The sequence below is a fragment of the Sinocyclocheilus anshuiensis genome, unplaced genomic scaffold (assembly GCF_001515605.1).
Source record: "Sinocyclocheilus anshuiensis isolate Anshui unplaced genomic scaffold, SAMN03320099.WGS_v1.1 scaffold188, whole genome shotgun sequence".
In the NCBI taxonomy this organism is placed as follows: domain Eukaryota; kingdom Metazoa; phylum Chordata; class Actinopteri; order Cypriniformes; family Cyprinidae; genus Sinocyclocheilus; species Sinocyclocheilus anshuiensis.
In genome coordinates, this window is record NW_015555768.1 from 2,193,352 (window position 1) to 2,215,701 (window position 22,350).

At 34.6% G+C, this 22,350-nt stretch overlaps 1 protein-coding gene across 1 annotated transcript; it reads left to right on the plus strand.

Moving 5' to 3' along the window:
* The first annotated feature begins 967 nt into the window (after positions 1-967).
* LOC107674288 (mitogen-activated protein kinase 13-like) lies at positions 968-21,105 on the plus strand. The gene is made up of 12 exons (XM_016468229.1): positions 968-1,069; positions 9,887-10,081; positions 10,491-10,549; positions 10,767-10,872; positions 12,903-12,932; positions 15,038-15,085; positions 15,174-15,288; positions 16,871-16,942; positions 17,442-17,521; positions 19,049-19,127; positions 20,410-20,583; positions 20,679-21,105. Exons 1-12 carry the CDS (start codon positions 968-970, stop codon positions 20,759-20,761), a joined length of 1,143 nt encoding a protein of 380 aa, XP_016323715.1. The 3' UTR covers positions 20,762-21,105.
* The last annotated feature ends 1,245 nt before the right edge of the window (positions 21,106-22,350 follow it).

The window sequence follows — 22,350 nt, forward strand, 5'->3', positions numbered from 1 at the left end:
CGATGGTTCGCCTCTAGAGGCCGTTGATCTGGTGTTGTTCATGAATCAAAGTCTAATGGTTTTAACTTATATCGGGTCAAACACATAAAAAAAAGTACAACAAATTAATAAAAGAACATAAATAATACAAACACGTTATATTTAATGGTAGTTAATGATTTGTAGATTACATTTAATAGATTAAATTTAAAACATTTGTAATTGGTTTGTAACAGGTGTATATATGTATGCATGTTTGGGTTGAGTTATTGTTGCATTTAAACCATTTTGACCAGCAGGTATCCCCAGAGTGCTTGGATTTTTTGTTATTTGAGTAACCGTGAATCATTTTGCGAAGCAGCTGGTTCAACTGATTCGTAAAGCTTTGGTTCTCCCATCGCTAGTCTGATCATCTGGGCCAGCCTGAAACTGGCTAAACTAATGGCGTGCGTTATGGTGGCACTCTCTGTTTGTCTGCTTCTGGAAACCGGTTTGAAACCATTATTTACATTTAGCAGATGCTTTCCAAAGCAACTTACAAATGAGGAAACAAAAGCATTATTTCTCCATTTGGTGAACCTAGTGATGTAGAAATCACACACTTTAGCTTTAAATTTCTGACCTCTTTTGTTTTGTCTGATACGAGTTTATTTTATTAGACTCTTTTGCATAAGCTTGGCTGAGCAAAACAGATCATTTCAATATATGATCTTGGATGAAGTTCAGCCCTGTATTTATCAGTTTTGGCTCAATAGCTCCCTTTGTTTTGTAGAGCGTTGCATATTCTCTGTCAGAGAAACATGACAATGAGGGGTAAGTACTGTAGTCGAATAATGGAGGACCCAAAACGTCTCGTGTTTAATTTGCCTATGAATCCAAATTAATGAGTAAATAAACCCATGCATAAATAATTGAGATAGATAAATGACCAGTGCAGCAGCCTCTGCGGCACAATAGGGTCTCATTAAGAGTTTATAACAATGAGACGATGAGAAAGAGGAAGAGAGAGAGGAAGCCTGGCGATGGTGTGGTAAAGGACTCGTCTCTTAATGTAATGGATGGTAATGACAGTGCTCACTGTTGCCCGAATGTACGTTGACCGGTCACACAGTGCAGGGCCGTTGGCACTGTCGAGGATAATTAAAAATGTGTGTGTGTGTTTGCAAAGAGGAAAAGAAAGAATGATTGTGTGGATGTGTGCATGTGTCTGTGGGGGAATAGAAAGAAAGCTTATTACCCATCTGCCATCCAATTTCAATCTCTTTAAAACAAATGAAACATTCACAAGACCAGGGACTTTTCATTATCTCTATCCTCAGACCTAAAAGGAGCCTTTTACTGCCTCTGACTAAACACCAGCAGAAGAGGAAGTGGAGGTGAAACGGGAGGAAATGAAGAGCTAGAGGCAGAAGAAATCTGAACTTAGCAAATGGCATTTACATAGCCTTTACCATGCAGGTCACACCGCCAAAGCCGAGAAAATCAGCTCATAAATGAGTAGAATTAAACAAGAAACCTGTTGCTAAGTGGAACCGTTTGGATCACAGAACATTCCACGTAATCTCTAAATCATAAAGATGCGGTAACTCGTTCTCATGCTTGAAACATCATTCTCGAGGTGCCTTGTCGTCTTAAAAGGAACATGGTGAGCTCTGACACCACCGAGCAGCGCAGTTAGTCATAGTGCGCTGTTGCTCAATCTCCTGTGGGTTGTTGGTAGCATTAGCATGCTGAGGGCTCCCTACAAAACTTCCTGTCCTGAGGTCACATCTAAATGGAAGAGATTTGAGAAGAGGAGTCTGGGTCTTGGAGAAGGTCATCGCCATTAATCATGCCAGAGTCTCTTTACTGCCAGTCCCAGATAGCATCATTGATTGAGGCCAGTGATTAATTCCCCGGTAAAGCAGGTGGAACTTGTGAAATCACATCTTTAATTTGTTTCTAATCACTGCCTGGATGGTCACATGGCAACCAGGACTCATGGAAAAGGATGAATGTCTTCCTTGTGATATTTAAAAGTCTGTGTTCTGATTAGGGTCCCTGAGGAGTGTTCAATTATTTCAACATGCTAAAAAGGAGATATCTAGAAAACTTGATTTGTGCATGCTTTGTAGTCTGTGCACTAAAGGTAGGGAATTTCAGTGACTCTGTGACTTCTGCAGGTTGTATTGTTATGCCAGTAGGTGGCGACAAGTGATTGTCTTTATGAGAAAGTCATTTGAATCATTTATGCCGAGTTCACACTGAAAATTTGAAAATCGTCTTTGAAAATCGTGCAGTGTGAACTCGGCATTACTCAACCAAATCGTTCAACAACACTGGTTCATTCAGGTATGAATCAAGACTGTCTTTATGAGGGAGCATAGCTTCATTCAAGAACACTTCAGAAACTCGCCAGATGTAGTAGGTCATCCAGGTACTTTTTGCCTACTCTTTCATGAGTACTGTGAATTCAGAGGTACTTCTTTTCTCACATACTGTTTTTTGCCTACTATATAGCATAGAAGTATGAGAAGTGTTTTGGATGCAGCCACTGATTCATTCAACAACATCGATTAATTCAAGAATGAAACAAGCAAGTTGGCTTTATGAGCGAATTATGGAATCATTCCGAATTATTGAATCATTTCACAAACCAATTTGTTCAAAAACGCTCATTCAAGAAGGAAACAAGTGATTGCCTTTTAGTTAGTCACTAAATCAACTGATTCATTCAACAACACTGATTTATTCAGGGATGCCACCGTTGTATGTTTCTTGAGACATGCAACTTTTAATTATGCTTTCAATAATAGATAATATCCACGTGTATTCATATGTATTTTTTATTTTTTTCAACACTGAAGTAAGCTATGTCCTGTTAATGTGTGATTTTATTAGTTGATATAGGTAAATAACTGTTACAGTGCAGTAAACGGTGAAACTATTTGTTACAAACCAGTGTTATTGTTACAAATTACTATAATACATCAAAATAATGACAATAAATACCAGTATGCAAAATAAGGCAGCATAACAGCTTTGTACAGCTAATATAACTAAGCGTGTGAAACTGAAGCCTTGCACATACTCGTTAAAACTAAGGTGGATAAGAAATGTACTGTAATATTAGTGATAAGTGACTGTTGTGATGTTGTTATATGAAAAATTTGATTTTATGTATGTCTCTTCTTAATGGTTATGTAACCCATTCTCTTGTAGGGGTTTAGCCAAATGAATGTAGTAATTAGTGTAATGGCTCATGGGTAAATTTCCCTCTTTGTATCCTGTCATTTTTGATATATTGTTGATCCATATGGCATTTGCTGTGTCTTTCAGACTGAGCATAAAAAGTCCACTGGATGTTGAATCTCACTTGACCAAATACCATCTGAAGTCCACTTTGCAGGGCACTCTCAGGTGAATGCAACACATACCCCAATATAAACTTCAGTTTTTCCCTGCATCCCCTCTGCTTTTCCTTTGAATTAACTCTGTCTCACATCACATCTAAATATGCAAGAACTGAAAAGAGCATCAGAAATGCCAGTCGAGCAGTGTAATTTTCTAGAACGAACTGTTGATCTGATTACAAGAGGGATTTTGACAAGTGAAAATAAGGAATGTTTTGTTTGTTTGTTCTAACCCTTCTATATGACTGAAGATGACTGGCTGTTTTTCTATGGGGAAATGCAATGTCCTTCTTTTACGACGCAAGATGGAAAATGTCTAAATTTGCACTAATATGAAATCTCATGCTCTTGAAATTATTCATGCGTTGAGAGGCAAACTAACCTGGCACACTTCTTCCATTCTCCGAACTCTCTTTAGAGAGAAAGTAGGGTAAATTGGGTTGTTAGAAGAAAAGACAAAGATTTGATACAGTTTTATACAGAAAAACTTGATAAATTGCAAATATACTGCATTCTGGGTTTAGTCCATAAAATTGTCCTATTGTTCTCAACTGGTGGGTTGTGACCCAAAAATGCATTGCATATTTCTTTTGAATTGGTTGGAAGTAAAATGCAACTGTATAATTATACGTCGTTAGGATTGCAAAATAAATACGATGCTTTTAACCATCATGTTGTATTCTAGTCATTTTGACCCAGAGAGGATTTTCTTTTTCCTAAAAATGCTAATTAATGTTATTGCATTAGACAAAAACTTGCTGACTTTGCTCACACATGAAAACTTCCCCAAAATTTTGATAATTTTCTTACGTGTGTGTGTGTGTGTGTGTGTGTGTGATTTTCCCCCACTTTGTTACACCTGCAAAAGTGACCGACTTTTTATCAACTTGTTTTCTTTCAATACACACTATTTTTCTATTAGGTTTTGTATTTCTTTTTGGAACTGATTGATTAGATCTCACTGATCTGAGCTTATGCACCTCATTTTGAGTGAACATTGCATTGTCCACAAAATAATGTTTTGTTTTTCAAAGAAAATTTGATTATGCATCTCGCTTCTTGAGTGAACATTGCAAAAATGATCCACAAATAATGCTTTTTTTACTCAAAAACTGAGATGCATAAGCTCTGACCAATAAGTTACAACGGTTCCAGAAAGAAATACAAAACCTGTGCTAATTGAAAATAAGTTGACAAAAATATTGAATCCAAGATTTGGGGATAATACAGCATAATGAGAGATTTACAAGCAATTTTTAAAAGGAGCATCAAATTAAGTAAAAGATTTTTAGCACAGCACAAGGGTTAAAAGGGAAGAGAAAACACTTGTTGCTATAATGTCAAAAGTCAGTCAAACTTTATGGTGGGTGTAATTCACCACTAATTAGAAGCTAGGAAGATGATAACGTCAGCCAGTTGATGTCTGAGTAAAAATATGGGTCCTGAAGGGGGGAAAAAAACAGTTGGGAAACTCAAACCTGTCATATCTTCTCTGTTCAGAAGTCTGCAAAATTCTAAATGCTCTAAAACCTACACTCAATGTTTTATTAAGACTTCTGAATGCATTATTATAGTGCATTATTAAGGCTTTCCAGAAAAGCCAACATGTATTCATTTGAAATGATTTGCCGATGTGTCAATCCAGGTTTAAATGTGTATTTTAGCTCTGGTTTACACCACCACCCAGATCTTTTAATAAATAAACCCCCCCAGGTTATGAACACATATCAGAGCGACACTACTGACATTTAAAACCAGTTTGATTATTCAGAGAGAATGAAGAGCCAAAGCCCCCCACAACTGTTAGTTCAGGAAGGAAGAGCCCACCACAACACAGTCTGCTGTTAATGAGCCAATTATCTCTGCACTGCAACACAGGAAGTCATGGCTGTAAAACAGTGACTTTTTTGAATTCATCATTTTTACAAGAGCATGTCAGCCAGCTCTCTGACACTGAGCAAGTTAGATGGATTGAAAGGGCTTATTAGACAAGCTGAATTATATATATTCCTTTTTAACCAACATTAATATTTATATATAAAACTTAAGAGACCTAATAGGTGTTTATGGGTTCACAAATTGCAAAATGTAGTTGGACCATGCTACAGAATCTCACATATGTATATATGGCACATCTAATCAGTTTATTATGATGGTTTTGTGACTAATGCTACACAGCTGTCATGCCTAAAACCCATTGATGCCGCTCACATTATGACTGTCTGACAGTGCCATCTAGTGGCTAACATCTGTTGAAATAAATACGCTTTCATTACAAAGCCTGTAAGAATTTATTTTTGTCTTTCACAGTTATAGCCTTCCAATAATTGAGTGGTTCAGTGCCCATAAAACTAGTAGAGGGATGAATAAGCCCCAGAGGGAATATCTAAAAGCTACTACTCCCAGATTCTTCACTGCATTTAATTTTGTGATGGCTCACTATAACCTTTACTGTACTATCCATCACATTGGTATAACTGTCCTGATATACCAGTAGGATGTGCCAGTTTCCATTACAGCCAGGCTGAATATTAGTCCCTTATCTGCTCTAGTCTGATGCCCCATGAGTGAATTTAGGCCTTACAGGTGTGTTTTATAGTGTATGAATAATATATATTTGTTGTTAGAGCAAAATCTCTCTCTCTCTCTCTCTCTCTCTCTCTCAAATAAATGATATTTTGTTTAATATTAACTAACTTTAAGTGCTTGCGGAATTTCTCTATTAAGATATCACAGCACATTTATTAACCATTTTCATTTTTAAGTACGTTGCCTTATTTTATAATTTTGTCTTTGAATCTCTCTCTCACTTTCTCTCTTATTAAGAAATGATACTTGATATTTTTAGTTCTTAACTTTTTATGTATCTATTTATTTTTTTACCTAAATTAGGTATTCACTGAATTTGCAGAATTTCTGTATTAAAATGTCACAGCACATTAATTAACCAGTTTCATTTACATGTTTCACTCATGCATCTGTCTGTCTATCTATCTATCTATCTGTCTGTCTATGAGAAATGGAACTTGATTTGATATTTTGTTTAGTTAACTTTTTTTTTATTGTTTTGTTTAATTTACCTAAATTAAGAGTTTGCAGAATTTGCAGCATTTTTCTATTAAAATATCACAGCACATTTATTAACAATTTTCACTTTTAACTACAGAATGTTCTATATTTCTGCATAAATATGACCCAAAACATAATCAAGAAGTCCTGAAAGTAGACAAAGAGAACCCAAACAAACAAATGAGACAAAAATGTTTTCTTTGTCATTTATTTATTCAGGAAAATGATCCAATATGTGATGTGAGCGGCAAAAGCATGTGAATCTCTGGATTAGCAGTTAATTTGAAGGCGAAATTAGAGTCCATTCAGAGGTGTTTTCAATCTGACAGCAAAAAAAAGCTAAGATTTTCATACTTTTGCCACTCACCCTGCCACTCACAGATATGTAACACTGGATCATTTTTCACAATAAATAAATGACAAAGAATATATTTTTGCCTAATTTGTTTGATTGGGTTCTCTTTGTCTTTTTTCAGGACTTGTGTGAAAATCTGATTATGTTTTGGGTCATATTTATGCAGAAATAAAGAAAATTCTAAAGGGTTCACACACTTTCAACCATGTGTACACATTTCTCTCAAGTTTGTCTAAATTTGTAATTTTACGATGTAGAGTTGCAGAATTTCTCTATTATGACTGTTTAGCTTCCCCTCAAATACATTTATAAAATTCCAAAGAAAAAAAAAACGTTTTTTATAATAAATATTTTTATAATATTGCTGTCAATAACAATCACTTTGGAGAACAACGGAGTTGATCGTCATGAACACGTGACAGAGGAACCCAATCATCAACAGAGGGACCGTTTGAAGATCATAGCCTAGATTGTATTTATTTGAGAATTTGCTGAAACATCCATTTCTATTTCGTTTTTCGCATTCACAGTTAATTAGCAAACATGTTGTGTTAACTGAGCTGAAGAATCACCTGTATGTGTTTACATGAAGGTGAGCAGCAGTGCGTCAATCAAAGCGGCAGTTGTATGAATTCGAAAGTGGGCGTGTGCGGGGGATCATGACGTCAACGTCAGACAGATCTCAGCGCGTTCGATCACCACGAGCGTTTCAAAGTTTCAATGGCTAGTGATTTAAAGCGTCGATTCCGCGGCCGCTCCGCGCTACCTGGAACCATATAAAAGGCTGTTATTTTGGCGTGAAAAAGAATCGTTCCTACGCAGTGACCTTTTGGTGCTCGAATGCATAATAAACGCCGCCATCTTGTAGGTGTTTTGAGAATTGCGCGCAGGATCGCCATTGCAGCATGGCGTCTGAGGGGAGACGAGACAACAACAACAGCATGCATTGGTAAAGCATACGCACTTGCTTTGCTGTAATTAGTAAACTTCATAACAGCCATTAATGCACATATTAGATGTGTTACATAAATGCCTGAAATGTAGCACATTTTGCTGTTCACTCACAGGACACAGGTTGATGCTCAGGAAATGCCCCAGCACGGCCACCGCATGTAACTTTTAACAAGATTCACTTGTTTAAAACACCCCAGTATCGGTTATAAAAAATCAATATCGGTCGATCACTAGCGGTAATGCACTTATAAGTCTGCGTTCCACCGTAAAGCAAGAAGAAGACGCGTCACGCACCGGCTGTTGAGAATGCGCTCAGGACAGTTCGGACATTGCTGTGAATCAGAGGTAAAAAATTATATAAATACTGTTCAGTTTCTTGCACAGACCAATCGTTTCGTGTCTTTACCCATCAATGTATCGTCACGAGCCGCAGGGTTTAATTTGGTTTTGCTTGTGTATGCTTTTTTGACTCTCAAAGCCGTGATTCCCATTCACTTCCATTATATGACTGACAGACTGCAACTGTTTGAGTAAAAAACCTTCGTTTGTGTTCTACTGAAGAAACAAAGTCACCTACATCTTGGATGCCCTGGGGGTAAGCAGATAAACACCAAATTTTCATTTTTGGGTGAACTATCCCTTTAACTATAACAGGGAAATGAGTAGGGCTACCAAATGAATATTTACTAGTAAAACTGGAATAGTTAACAGCAAAAATGGAGTACATATTAGTCTAAAGAGCATAGGGTAACACTTAACAAGGTCCCATTTGATAACATTAGTCAATGCATTAACTAATACATTTGTTTTGGTATTTGTTAATCTTTGTTAAAGTTAGTTGATAAAAACACAACTGTTCATTGTTAGTTCATGTTGGCTCAGGTCCAGTAAATAATATTAACAGATACAAATTTACCAAGTTTTGGTAAATGTTGAAATTAACATTAACTAAGATTAATAAATTCTTTAGAAGTGTTTTTTTTTTTCATTGTTTGCTTATGTTTACTAAAGTAGTTTCAAATGTATTGTCAAATTTATTGAAACAGAAAAATGTATTGAAACTTACTGTCAAGTGGCTAAAATTTTACATTTGTTTCTGGAAGCAATGCCATTATGTATCACTATTGGGATGTTGACTAGTAGTGAAGTAATAAGTACTAGTGATGACCTGAATTACTGCTAGTATCTAGTGAATAACCACTTGGAAGTTTAAAGACAAACTAATCACTGTTGCACTATAACTGACTGGAGTAGTTAAAAAAAAAAGTATTAGTAACATGCAAATAGATGCTAGTTAGTTTTAAGGAATGCTATTGTTATGTTGTGAATGTTAATGTTATGTTCGTATGTCAAAACTTTTCACCATGGTCACTGTGAAATCGTGGTCGTTCATGAAGTGGTACTTCGAAGTTGTGCTTATATCCTGTTTATGACATTATAATCTGGTTTGAATTTTGTAAACATTGTCCAGTGTATACCTATCGGATAAGTTCATGTTACTTGATAAACTTGGTTGGAGTTATGTAATAATATATAGAGGCAGTCTGATCTCAGAATTTGAGTTGATACAATAACCAGTAATATTTTGGTTATGAATGATAATCGATATGATAAAAATCTACACTGTTAGACCTGTTTTTCACACTAGGTGAAATCACATGCTTTCAGTGGAAACCAGGTGTCAAATGTACTTTGCAGTAGAAAAGATTGATAAAACAATGGATGTTTTGTAGTTATGACTGTTTTGCAGTTAACTATTTTCAACATCCAGTAATGGCCAAATCAGACTGACAAACAGTACTGATGTCACCAATATATCATGCATTCCTAATTTTGCAGGCTCTTTGCTCTGGAAGCTAATGCTACTGTATATATTGTATTTTCACTGTCACATCATTGCTAAATTTAGTCACGATATGATATATCCCAGCAGCATTGACATTTCCTGTTCAGGGTTTAATGCCACAAAACCTTCACAACAGCTCTAAGAGCAAACACTGGTGAAAGTGGGGGACTGTGAAACCCGCATGCTCTGACAAGAAGTCTTTGCAGCAAAGCAACGTATCATCAGCTAACATGCTTGTGCAGTTTCTTATTTGAATATTGCAGTTTCTATATCAGTTCCTGAATTTGTTAGTCGGTCGTTGAACCTTCAACCTCAGTTCAAAATGTTTATGATGCTGATCGTTCTCCCTTTCTTAGCTCGGCCATCAACAATAAATCCAAAGAGAAGGTGGCCATCAAGAAGCTGCACCGACCCTTTCAGTCAGAGATCTTCGCGAAGAGAGCCTATCGTGAACTGAGCCTGCTCAAACATATGAAACATGAAAATGTAAGTGTCTTTTATGCATGACGCGCCTTGAGGTTAGATCTTGTTGCTTACATTGTTAGTTCCTATTTTCCAGCAGTTTCAATAGCTTGAATGACTTTTGTAGGGCACAAAAAGACTTGTATCACACCATACTCGCATTGTTTTCATTGAGAATGGTGTGAGTATCAAATCTTTAGCTTGGTGGACTCAGTGTGTCAGCTCAGAACAGGATACTTGTGGCGCCTGGAGACATGCTGATGATTGAATTCAGTGTCATAAACTGTAAGCACCTTCTATAAGTATTTAAAAGATTACAGCGAAAATTAGGCAGCCTTATTCAGTCAGTCTGTCTGTCTAACACCATTATAACATCTTGAAAAGACTGACTCACTTGCTTTTTCGCTGTATCAATTTTGCCGCCCAACCCAAGGTAATAGGCCTGCTAGATGTCTTCACTCCTGCCTCCAGACTGGACAACTTCCAAGACTTGTAAGTCTTTAATGAGGCCTTTGTATGCAAAATTCGATCTGTTAGCCATATGTCTGAGAGAACAAATGAGAATTCTTTTTTCATAAAACAACTGCTGTAAAAGAACTGCATGAAGATCCTTTCTAATGTCGTTTTCCATCAATAAATAATGATAGAATTCATTTTTGGGTGAATTATTCTTTAAAAATAAGAAATAAACAATTCCTGTCTGTTTTAGCTACCTGGTGATGCCGTACATGTACACAGACCTCTCTAAAGTCAAGGGCATCCTTACAGAAGACCGCATCCAGTTCCTGGTCTATCAGATGCTGTGCGGACTAAAGGTCAGACCAAAACAGCTCACAAAAAGAGGCAAAATTTTCCTAACCAGGCATGATGTAACAAGTTTCCAGCAGTTTGTCTATCCTGTGTGATGCAGCACAGCCAGTCAGAATAGAACATGGAATCAAAATTGACTGTTAATCATAGGTGCGGGAAGTGGGGGTGCTGTTTTTTTCTGTGGGCAACTCTTTAACTGTTGGGAATAAATAAAAATAAAAATCGGAGTGTCTATTTACACTAAGTGCAAATAGCCCGCCTTGTTGGCAGAGGCTATTTACACTAACTCCACCCACCAACGTCGTCAGATTCAGTGGCGTAGATGGTAAAGCGTGTGTCATACTCCTTTTGACGCGATCGACCCGGGTTCGAATCTGCCTTTTGGCTAACTTTTTTTCTCCCTTTTCAAATTTCAAATCACATCAGAAAAGCATTTATTTTTAATAAAAATGAAGGAAATAATCAAGAAGTTGAAAATAAAGTATCGGGTAGGGTTAGGGAGGGCTTTTGTCCCAATAAGGTGGCATCCATTTAATAATTTGAATTATAATTACAATTTACACTCAATAAGTTATTATTGTATACTGTTATATAAATAATTGCCACTATTTGCAATAAGTAATTAGCAGAATATCCTGCTATTTTAACATAGTATAAATAGAATCTAGCTATTTGCACTTACCACCTCTGAAACAACTATAATCCAATTCATTCCTGATAAATAAAGTCTTGATTCTTTTTTTTTTTCTAAGTACATCATGTTACCAAAGTAAATTTGGATGTGAATGTGGTTTCCTGTTGACTTTAATCTGGTAAACATCTAACAAAACTAAAGCAATTGAATAATAGAGGACAAAATATGTACGTGTAAAAACAGATGTATGCTTTGGGCTTAAGATGATTGCCAGTAGGAATGGTACAATCTTTCAGATCAATCCTATTAGTGTAATCAATGTAAGGCATTTGCGAACATCACACAAATGAACGAGGGAATCTCCGCATTCCACCTGGAAACTAACATCTCTTCTCAACCATCTGAGAGCCGTAAAGCTGAATCACGGTCAGCCAGGCGCCAATTGTCTCAAATGAGTTCCTGTCCAGCTCTGCTTATCTGTACAAGAAACACCAGGAGAGAGTGATTTACCAAACCACCTCCAGGGTCGACAAGAATTAGGACAGCAATAACTGGACGCCCCCCCATCTAGACACGTTTAAGCAACAGAATGTCAGTGTGTTTCGTGACCAGCTTCAGCATAAATAAATCCAAAGACGATTCATAAGACAATCATTTAAAATCATTTAGAGTATCGGAGCAATATACTCCCAAATAATATGCTTTCTGTTTGATGTGTTATTGAAACCATGATATCTTAATCTTTGCCTTATAACTTTTCCTTTTAGTTATTACGATTACTGTGTATGCAAAATACCTGTTGTTTGAGCTTGAATGAAAGCTTATTTTATGTGAGAAACTTTGGTATGAATGAGAAGTGAGAAGTATGTACAATACTCGCACCTCAGAACTCCGTTAACATCATTTTCATTCTTCAGAGACTGTATGTATGTGTGTGTGTATGTGTATGTCTTAGCTTAGGTCAATGTAATTTAGAATAGCCAATAAATTTTGTTTTCATTTATAAAGAATCATTGTCTGGTGTCGTATAATTTTAAAGTCAAACCTTGCCAAAGATCCTTGTTACCTAGCTCGTAGCTTATAACTTATCAAAACATGTATTAACCCGTGGCCAGGGAGAATACAGATATTAAAATTGTTAATATACACGGATGCTAACGTCTTGCTGGACGAACGGTAGATAAGGTGTAAATGATCAAATTTGGAATCAGTTCTAATCAGGTTGACTTCGAATCTTCAGATCCGAGTCCTCTCAAAACCTGAATGAAATAATAATAATTAATTCCCTTACAAATGAGTTAATTTCTTACATCAAATACTAAAACATAACACTGTGAAAAATGTCATACTGATTTGTGGTATTTCTTCCTCTCTGTCCTTCTGTTTCTCTCCACTCCACAGTACATTCATGGTGCTGGCATCATTCACAGAGTAAGTGAGACTGGCAATGAATAAACAGCATCTGCTCATAATTATCATTTCCACACAGATCTGAATTAAAGACACATGGCCTCTCTTGGGATCGTTGTAGCTCTTCCCTGTGAGATGCAAATGTGCTCAGTGCGGGAGTTTTCATCTCCATGAATTACATTTACTTACTGCTAATTCACTAATATGTATTGATCAGTGGACTATAGTATAAACGATGATTAACCACACTTCCTCTCATCTGAGAAGATGAGAGAGCAGTCATTCATCTCATCTGAAGAGGAATAAGTATATTTATTAGTATATTAACTAGTTCAGCTTCAGATTTGGCTCATCCAATTAGTTTTAATATAATGGATTGCAGTTATGAGTCTTGTTTTTACTCATGAATTACAACATGTAAACCTGTTTATGTTCATTATTTATGAATATATATATATATATATATATATCTCCAAATTCCAAGTAATGAAAAGTAAATTCATGTACAAATTTGTAAAACATACTGGATTATTAAAATAGGCATATACAGCACTGTCCAAAAGTTTGGGGTCAGTAAGATTTTTAAAAATGTTTTTGAAAGAAGTCTCTTATGCTCAACAAGGCTTTAAGTATTTCATCAAAATACAATAAAAAACTATTTATATTTTAATATATTTCAAAATGTAATTTATTCCTGTGATGCAGAACTGAATTTTCAGCAACATTACTCCAGTAATGTCACATGATCCTTCAGAAATCATTTGCTGCTCAGAAAACATTTCTTCTTATTATTTTTGTTTGTAGGATTCTTCTGTTTCTATTTGATATGAATAGAAAGTTGAAATTAATAGCATTTATTTGATATATATATACATACATACATACATACATACACACATATATATACATTTAAAGGAGTTTCTTATGCTCATCAAGGCTGCATTTATTTGATCAAAAATTCAGTAAAAAATGTTATATTGTAAAATATTATTACAGTGTAAAATAAAGTTTTTCTATTTTAATATACATTAAAATCTAATTTATTCCTTTCTTTCTTTTTTTGAAAGAAATTAAAATTTTTATTCAGCAAGGATGTGTTAAATTATTAGTATTGTTAAAGGTTGTGTTAGATTTATATTGTTAGAAAAGATTTATATTTTGAATAAATGCTGTTCTTTTTAACTTTTTATTCATCATATAATCCTGAAAAAAGTATTGCCGTTTCCAAAAAAATATTTGGCAGCAAATATTTATTCTAATAATAAATCAGCATATTAGAATGATTTCTGAAGGATCATGTGACACTTTATACTGGAGTAATGGCTGACGGAAATTCAGCTTTGCATCACAGAAATAAATTATATTTTAAAGGATATTAAAATAGAAACCATTATTTTATATTGTAATAACATTTTGCAAGATTACTGTTTTTTTTCTGTATTTTTGATCAAATAAATGCAGCCTTGATGAGCATAAGAGACTTCTTTAAAAAACATTACAAGTCTTACTGATCCCAAACTTTTGAACATCAGTGTACATGTATATGTATTTTTTTGTAACAATGTAAATTTATTTACTATCACTTTTGATCAATTTAATGTGTCCTTGCAGTATAGTATTAAAAACATATTTACTGACCCCAGAATTTTGAACGGTAGTGTGTATCTAAAATACAATATTAAAAATGCTCTTAGATTTGTAGGAGTGCTTTTCTGGAGACATTCTGGCGGTATGTTTTAAATGAAAATGCAAAGAATTAATGTACGCCAAGCTACAGTAGTGATTTATCCAAACTTTTTTGTTTTTTTTATTTTTACATGCACGTTCTGAAATGTGCCATATTGTGTTTCTAATTCTATTAATATCATTGAGTTCAAGGCTTTTTGCTTTGTCTGGGCTTTCCTATCATACATTGTCCTATGAGGTAATGCCAGTAATTTCCTGTTTGGTGAGGTGGTGCCTGTACATGCTCAGATCTGTTTGAAGCCGCCCGGCTCACTTTCAATGTGCAATAGAGCTTACTGGATTCAGATAAAAAATGTATTAAGAAATCCACTAAGACCTTGTGTAATTGTTCAAGAACAATGTCTTTGTAGGAAGATTCACAACACCTTTATGCATTGCAGGACCTCAAACCAGGAAACCTGGCTGTGAACCAAGACTGTGAGCTGAAGGTTTGTGCCACCATTCTTTCACCATAAAAGAGAGAAGCGTTAACCCCTGACAGTTGACAGTAACACTATGCGTTTGGTCTGCCTGCAGATCCTGGATTTTGGCCTGGCGCGTCATGCAGAAGCAGAGATGACAGGTTACGTGGTGACGCGGTGGTACCGGGCCCCTGAGGTCATTCTAAACTGGATGCACTACACGCAGACAGGCAAGATGTTTGTCATTCATTAAGACATACACACCTCTTAAAATTATTACTGAGAGCTAAGTTTACTCTGTTTAGGCAAAACATTTGTATATAAAATATGATATCACTTTAGATTAGGGAACACTCTTTACTATTAACTAGTTGCTTAATAGCATGCATATTGCTAGCATATTGGCTGCTTATTACTTCTTATAAAGCACACATTAATGCCTTATTCTGCACCTAAACTTAACTACTACAACAACTACCTTACTGCCTATAAATAAAAAGCAATTCAGGAGTTTGAGGGAAAACTCTTAGTTATTAGTGTACAGTAAAACCAAAATGTATTCAGACACAATTTATTTCACAGTTTATTCACTATAGTTTAGAAAATGGTAATAAAATATGACAAGAACTCCGAGTTAAACTGTGTCAGAACAAATTAATCTTGATGTTAATGTCAGATGACACTTAAGAAAAACATGGTCAGGTCAAAGTGTCTGAATAATTTTTCGTCCCAAATTTTTTATAAATTTTACTGGTAGTCCACTGTATGAAGAATTTTTGGGTATAATAAGTCACAGTTTACTTTATTTTGCTGTCCTCACTTACATAAATGAACTATAGTGTCCTGCACCCACTAGTAAAAAATATCAAAAATTATATCTGGTGTCCTATAATTTTTGGTTTGACTGTCTATAATTTTTGGTTTGACTGTATATGTGTTCCCAAATCTAAAGTGTTATCTAAAATATAAGGTTAAAATATACAGTAATTATTGATTTGGTCATCTGTTATGCTTCATTTAGTTTCTTGAAATCTGTCCAATAGCACCTCTGTTGGTCTATATGAGCAGTTCTTACATGCTCTCATTGGTATTCATAGATATAGTTCTAACATGCATTTATTTCCTTGTTTGAATAGAAAATTGATACCTACAATATCAATGTATGGACACCTTACAAATAAACGCATACAACTTATTTCTATACAAGATTACATATGTAAATCTTTACAAATTTTCTTGAGGTTCATAGAAAATTACATTTATTAATTTCTTTTTTTTTTTTTTTTACAATAATTTAGATCAATTAAAACATTTTAATACTATTAAATGTATTTACTTTAATGAGTTTTAATTAATAATTCGTAAATGAATATAAAATATTTCAAATATAAAATAAATGTGAATTTAAATGTGAAAATGATTAAATCTGGCAATGTTAGATAAGAGATAACATGAGACATGAGATAACATGAATATTTTTTGTGCTAAATTATGTAGTAGTGTGTGCTAAATAAAGGTCACACTTATTTAGGCAAACAGTTCCCAACTGCATACACGGATCAATAATTTGCACTTTTAAATGTTGAATGTCCTCACAAATGCTCAGATACCCTTCCTTTATGTAGATATCAATCTTTTAATTGCAAGTTAGACGGAATGTGCTCCGATTTTTTAGTACTAAGAGCTATACTGATTCAGATTTGCCGCATGAATGTGATGTATGTCAAATGGTTTGCATTGTTTTAATGACTGGTGGTTGTAATGATTTTTATAGTTCAATATGTGCGATTGTTGCCTTTTTCTTCTTTCTAGTGGATATCTGGTCTGTTGGGTGCATCATGGGTGAAATGTTCAATGGAAAAACACTCTTTAAAGGAAAAGACTGTATCCTTCAGCATTTACTTTGCCTAATTTATTTCCTTTTTTTTTCTGAATAAACATATTCTGAGGGCTGGATTTCAAGAAAGTGTCCTCAAATATTTTAATACTTCATTAAAGGGATAGTTCATCCAAAATTGAAGTTCTGTCATTATATATTCACCCTCGCGTCCTTCTAAAACCATATGTGTTATTTTAATATAAATGTAGCTCTTCAGAAATTCTACTTTTGTGTTCCACTGACAAAATAGCATCATACAGGTTTGGAAAGACATGAAGGTCCGGAAATCATTTTAATTTTTGGGTGAACTATCCTTTTAACATTCTATTTCAAAACTATTAACTATTATATTTCAAATGACTAAAGTACAGTCGGTCATTTAGTTAATTGCGATTGCATTTAGAAATACTGTGTGCCCACTTATTCCCTTTTGTCTTGCTTGTCAAGAACAGAAATAACTTGGAAATTACATGCTGTACATTGTCTTTAACTTCTGATATTCAGACATGGACCAATTGACTCAGATAATGAAAGTAACAGGGACACCAAGTCCAGAATTTATTGAGAAACTAGAAAGCCCAGAGGTAAGACATTTTCAGTGCAACCAAATATGGTATCTTTAAAGATGCCATAGAATGGAAAACTGTATTTACCTTGGCATAGTTGAATAATAACAGTTCTGTACATGGAAATGACATACCGTGAGCCTCAAACACTATTGTTTTCCTCCTTATGTAAATCTCGTGCATGCAAAAAAACACTGAAAAATAGGCGAATCAGAACAGTTATGCTCTATTTTCACCAAATCTTGGATTAAATCTTTTTGTCAACTTGTTTTCTTTCAATCAGCACAGATTTTGTATATCTTTTTTCGAACTGATTGATCGTAGGCCTTTTTGATCTAAGCAAATGCACCTCAGATTTTGAGTGAAAAAGCATTGTTTGTGGATAATTTGAGCAATATTCATTGTAAAAACTGAGGTGCGTAAGCTCAGATCAATGAGGCCTACAATCAATCAGTTCTAAAAAAGAAATAGAAAACCTGTGCTACATAGAAGGTATGTGGCTTAGGTAAGGGCAAAAAATCTCCAGAAACGGTTTTACATGTCCATTTACAACCCTAGGATTTGTCCCTAGAATGAAATGGTCTGTTTTTACCTTATTTGGAAGGGTCATGAATAATTCACACAGCAGGAAGGAAACACAGGTAAAATATATATATTTCAATACGGTCTCTCGCAGTTATATCGGGTAATTATACTGTATATAAAATGCGGGCATCAGGGAGCCGCTATTAATATGCGGGGCATTGAAACTGCTTTCGAATGCGCGATCGCTTTACTTTCACTTTCGAGATTTGCGATCGCACATGCTCTGTGTAAACTACAGCGGCAGTACTTGCCACACATTTTACAAGATCAGATGCTTGTCAGTGGTGCTCAGGATCTGTAAATCAGTCGCCATCATCCTCGGTCATCTCTCCTTACTCTGTTTATGTGGTAAGCGAAATCTTATGTACTGTAATGTAACAGGCTACCGCTAGCAAGCAGCTAACATGTCCCTTTAGTGGCTCACGTTATTTGTTTTCCGTGCCTTTCTGAATACAGACACATAACACCGACTGTGACGTTACAGTCGGGATCACTAATAGTTACGCCCCCAACATTTGCATATAACCGCCCATGTTCTATGCCAGCCGCCAGCCGAACCTGCACAGCCGAATCATCAGAAGTTCTGCAGGTATTGTGAAGAAACAAGCGAGGATAATAGCGAAAATGGCAGATCATGGAAATAAATGTTATGTTCCAGGCTGTGCAGGGGATGTGAAGTGCAGGGATGGGTTGGAGATATCAGAGAACAATTTAAAATATTGTATCAATGCATTCTATGGCACCTTTAATACATGCTATGTCTGAATCTTGATTAAACCTGAGACTGATCGCTGATCTCTAATGCAATGCAAAATAAGATTGAGAAAAGGGTCTTGAATATTTTGTGGAAAAAATTAAACCTGAATTATTAACGTTTTGCGTGACAGTTGCTGTAGCTACTGTGCTCAGCTGTCATTCCTGATCTCGATCAATGTCACTGTCTTCATTGCTGTTAAATAGGCAAAGAGCTATGTCAGATCCCTGCCCTGCTACCCACGCAAAGACTTCTCGATATTGTTTCCCAGAGCCAGTAAAAAAGGTAAGTAAAATGCCAATGAAAAATGACTCCTTTGTCACATTGTCACATTTCTTGCTTAGGCAAGAGACTTTTTTCATTGTAAAACTTACGATTTAGTTTGACAGCATAGTTGCTACCTGTCAATGTGACGTGCCATTATTTCTGACAAAAATGACAAGATGCTGAGCAAATGCAACAGAACAAATTTAAGTTTTTACATTTTTCACCAAACGTCAGGTAGAATGTCAACAGAAGGTATTGCCACACATATTCTGTACTATTGCACTGCAGAGGAAACTTCTAGATTAGTTATATATTGCAACTTGGAATTTAATAGGATTCCCAAAATTATGAAATGTCAGCCAAAAATTTTAATGACATTATTCAAAGTTAGTTTTCTGTAACAAGCTTTGTTAACTGCAGTTATTTCTAGAATTGGTAACAATTTACAATAATAGTTCAGTTAGATAACATTAGTTAATGCATGTTTACAGCATTTAATAATATATGTTACATTTTAATTTCTATATATACTAATACATTTTTAACATTTCAAGCTGTACAAATGGAATTTATAAATTAACATTAACCCTAGACTAATAAATGCTGTAAAATAGCTAATGCATTAACTTGCATTAACTAATTGAAATTTACTGTAAGGTGTTACCCTATAAATAGTGTTATTTTACCATCATATAGTTTTTATTAATATTTAGAATTATTTCGTATTTGTATATGTTACATTTTAATTTTAAATAAAGTTTTAGTCATTTTGTTGTGAGTTTTTTTTATATTTGTATATACTTTATTATTTTTATTTCAGTTTTAGTTCAAGTTGAGCTAAATGAAAATGAGAAAAGCTGTTTTGGCTTCTTTTTTAAAAAGTTTAACTTCTTTTAGATTTTATTTCAGTTAACATTTATTTAACTTGAAGTAATTAAAAATTGTATGGTTTTAGCCCTACAATTTCTAGAATTGCATTTTTAGAATATAAAAATTTAATTTCTGCAACTGGAGAAAGCACTTCAAATAAACATATTTATATTTTTCAGATTACAATGTCTGTAAGTCCACTCACGTTTTAAAATTCGAGAAATTTTATAGTGCCATATTCTGCTACCTTGACCAACATAAATCAACTCAACTAGTCCTAATAAATAATTAAATAACTTTATAATATTGTCAACCATAGCTCAGCTTGCCCTGTACTAATACAAATAATATTAAAATAATAATACATATATCAGCTTTTGCTATTCTAATGCTGTGGCTTTGTTTCTGACACACTGGTAACTAACCCCAGCGGTAGATCTGCTTGAGAAGATGCTGGTGTTAGATGCTGATGCTCGTCTCACTGCTGATGGTGCGTTGGCACACAGTTATTTTGATGTCCTGAGGGACCCAGAGGACTGCCCAGAGCCCACACCATACGATGACAGCTACGACAATGCCACATTGCCCTTAGAAGAGTGGAAACGTGAGCAACAGATATTACACAGAGCTCTGCCTGCTGTACTTTATATTTGCACATATTGTGTATGTAAATGCAATGTGATCATTTTTTCATTGCAGGTTTATCGTTTAAAGAAGTGAGAAGCTTTGTTCCTTTCCCGAGAAGAGACTCGAAGAGAAGAAACACACTCACAATGTCCTAGAGATGGGGGTCTGACATTATCGGCGTACTGTATTGCAAATATGCGATTTAGTCTCTGCCTTGGAACAATTTAGAATGTTTATTTACTCCTAAAACAAAAAAAGTATCTGAATAGCAGTATTTTGTACAATAACTGACTGCTTGAGGAATGTGTGGTACATCTGGACATTTTATTTAGATTTAGTGGTAAATGTCCTACATTTATCACCAGTGTGCATAGCACCTTAAAGGGATCATTTGCTCACCCTCACACCATTTATTCAGAATTTATTTCCTCCCTGTGCCATGTCAAACAACTTGTGGGCTATATTCAAAGTCATCTAAAGCTGTATGGTAGCTTTTCACAAAAAAGAAAACTATTTCAAATGACATGAGGGTGAATAAATGATGACAGACTTTTTACTTTTTAGTAAACTATCCCCTAAGTGCTATCAGATTAAAAATGCTCTATAAAAGGACAGCCATATACAGTTGCATGTATTTTAGTTTTGTGGGTCTTAAAGTTTAAGTATTTCACAATCAGTATACTGTTAAAAAGTTTAGAGTATGTTTTTTTTTTTTTGAAAGAAAGAAAAAGAAATTAATAGTTTTATTCAACAAGGATGCATTAAATTGACCAAATACAGTAAAGACATTTATAATGTTGCAAAATATTGGTATTTTGAATAAATGCTGTTCTTCTGAACTTCCTATTTGTCAGAGTATCCTTAAAAAAATTTCTCACTGACCCTGAACTTTTAAATGGTTGTGTATATAAAAAAAAAATATATATATATATATATATTTTTTTTTTGTGTTTGGCTTAGTGTTATGTTAGAATCATTATTATACTCATACCGTTTGTTCTTTTAATATTTTGAATTGTTTTTAGCTTTATTTTTTTGTTTTCATTTAAATGTTTAGTTTTGAAATGTTGTATGCATTTGTCATTTTAATTTAATTTATTTTATTTTATTAAATGTGTGTGTATATATATATTATTTATAGAGTTTTAGCTTTTAGTTTTAATTACATTTTCTTATTTGTAAGTCGCTTTGGATAAAAGCGTCTGCTAAATTACTAAAAGTAAAGTAAATATATTAGTCTTAATAAAAGTAGTATAAAAAAACTATAAAGAATTGTTGGGAATACATAATGGACACTGTTACTGACTTAAATTAAACACATGGTGACATGTTTTCCTACTTAAAGTCAACATGAAATAGCAATGGCTACACAATTTACTTATTTTTGAGTGAAACAGGATATGCGGTGGGAATTAATTGGACTGTGAAGTTGGTGTTTAAGTTGCACACCAGAATGAAGCCAGATGGTTAAATGGGAGGGACTTAGAAATAAGAGTGTAAAGGAAAGTTATTACATTTTATTGAAAGATTACAGAGACAATTCTTTTTTGTGAGTTACATGCACCGACCAATTTTTCACAAAAAGACCACAAAATGTGTACATGGGGTCAATTCAAATTTCATGTGGACTTTAAGGCTTGTGTTCGCTACTATCAAATCCTTTGAAAGGTGTGACAGGATCAGGATGTTTAGCTTGTGGAAGTAATTGATTGTCCCTGACAAATGGCACCAACAAGGTTTTGGA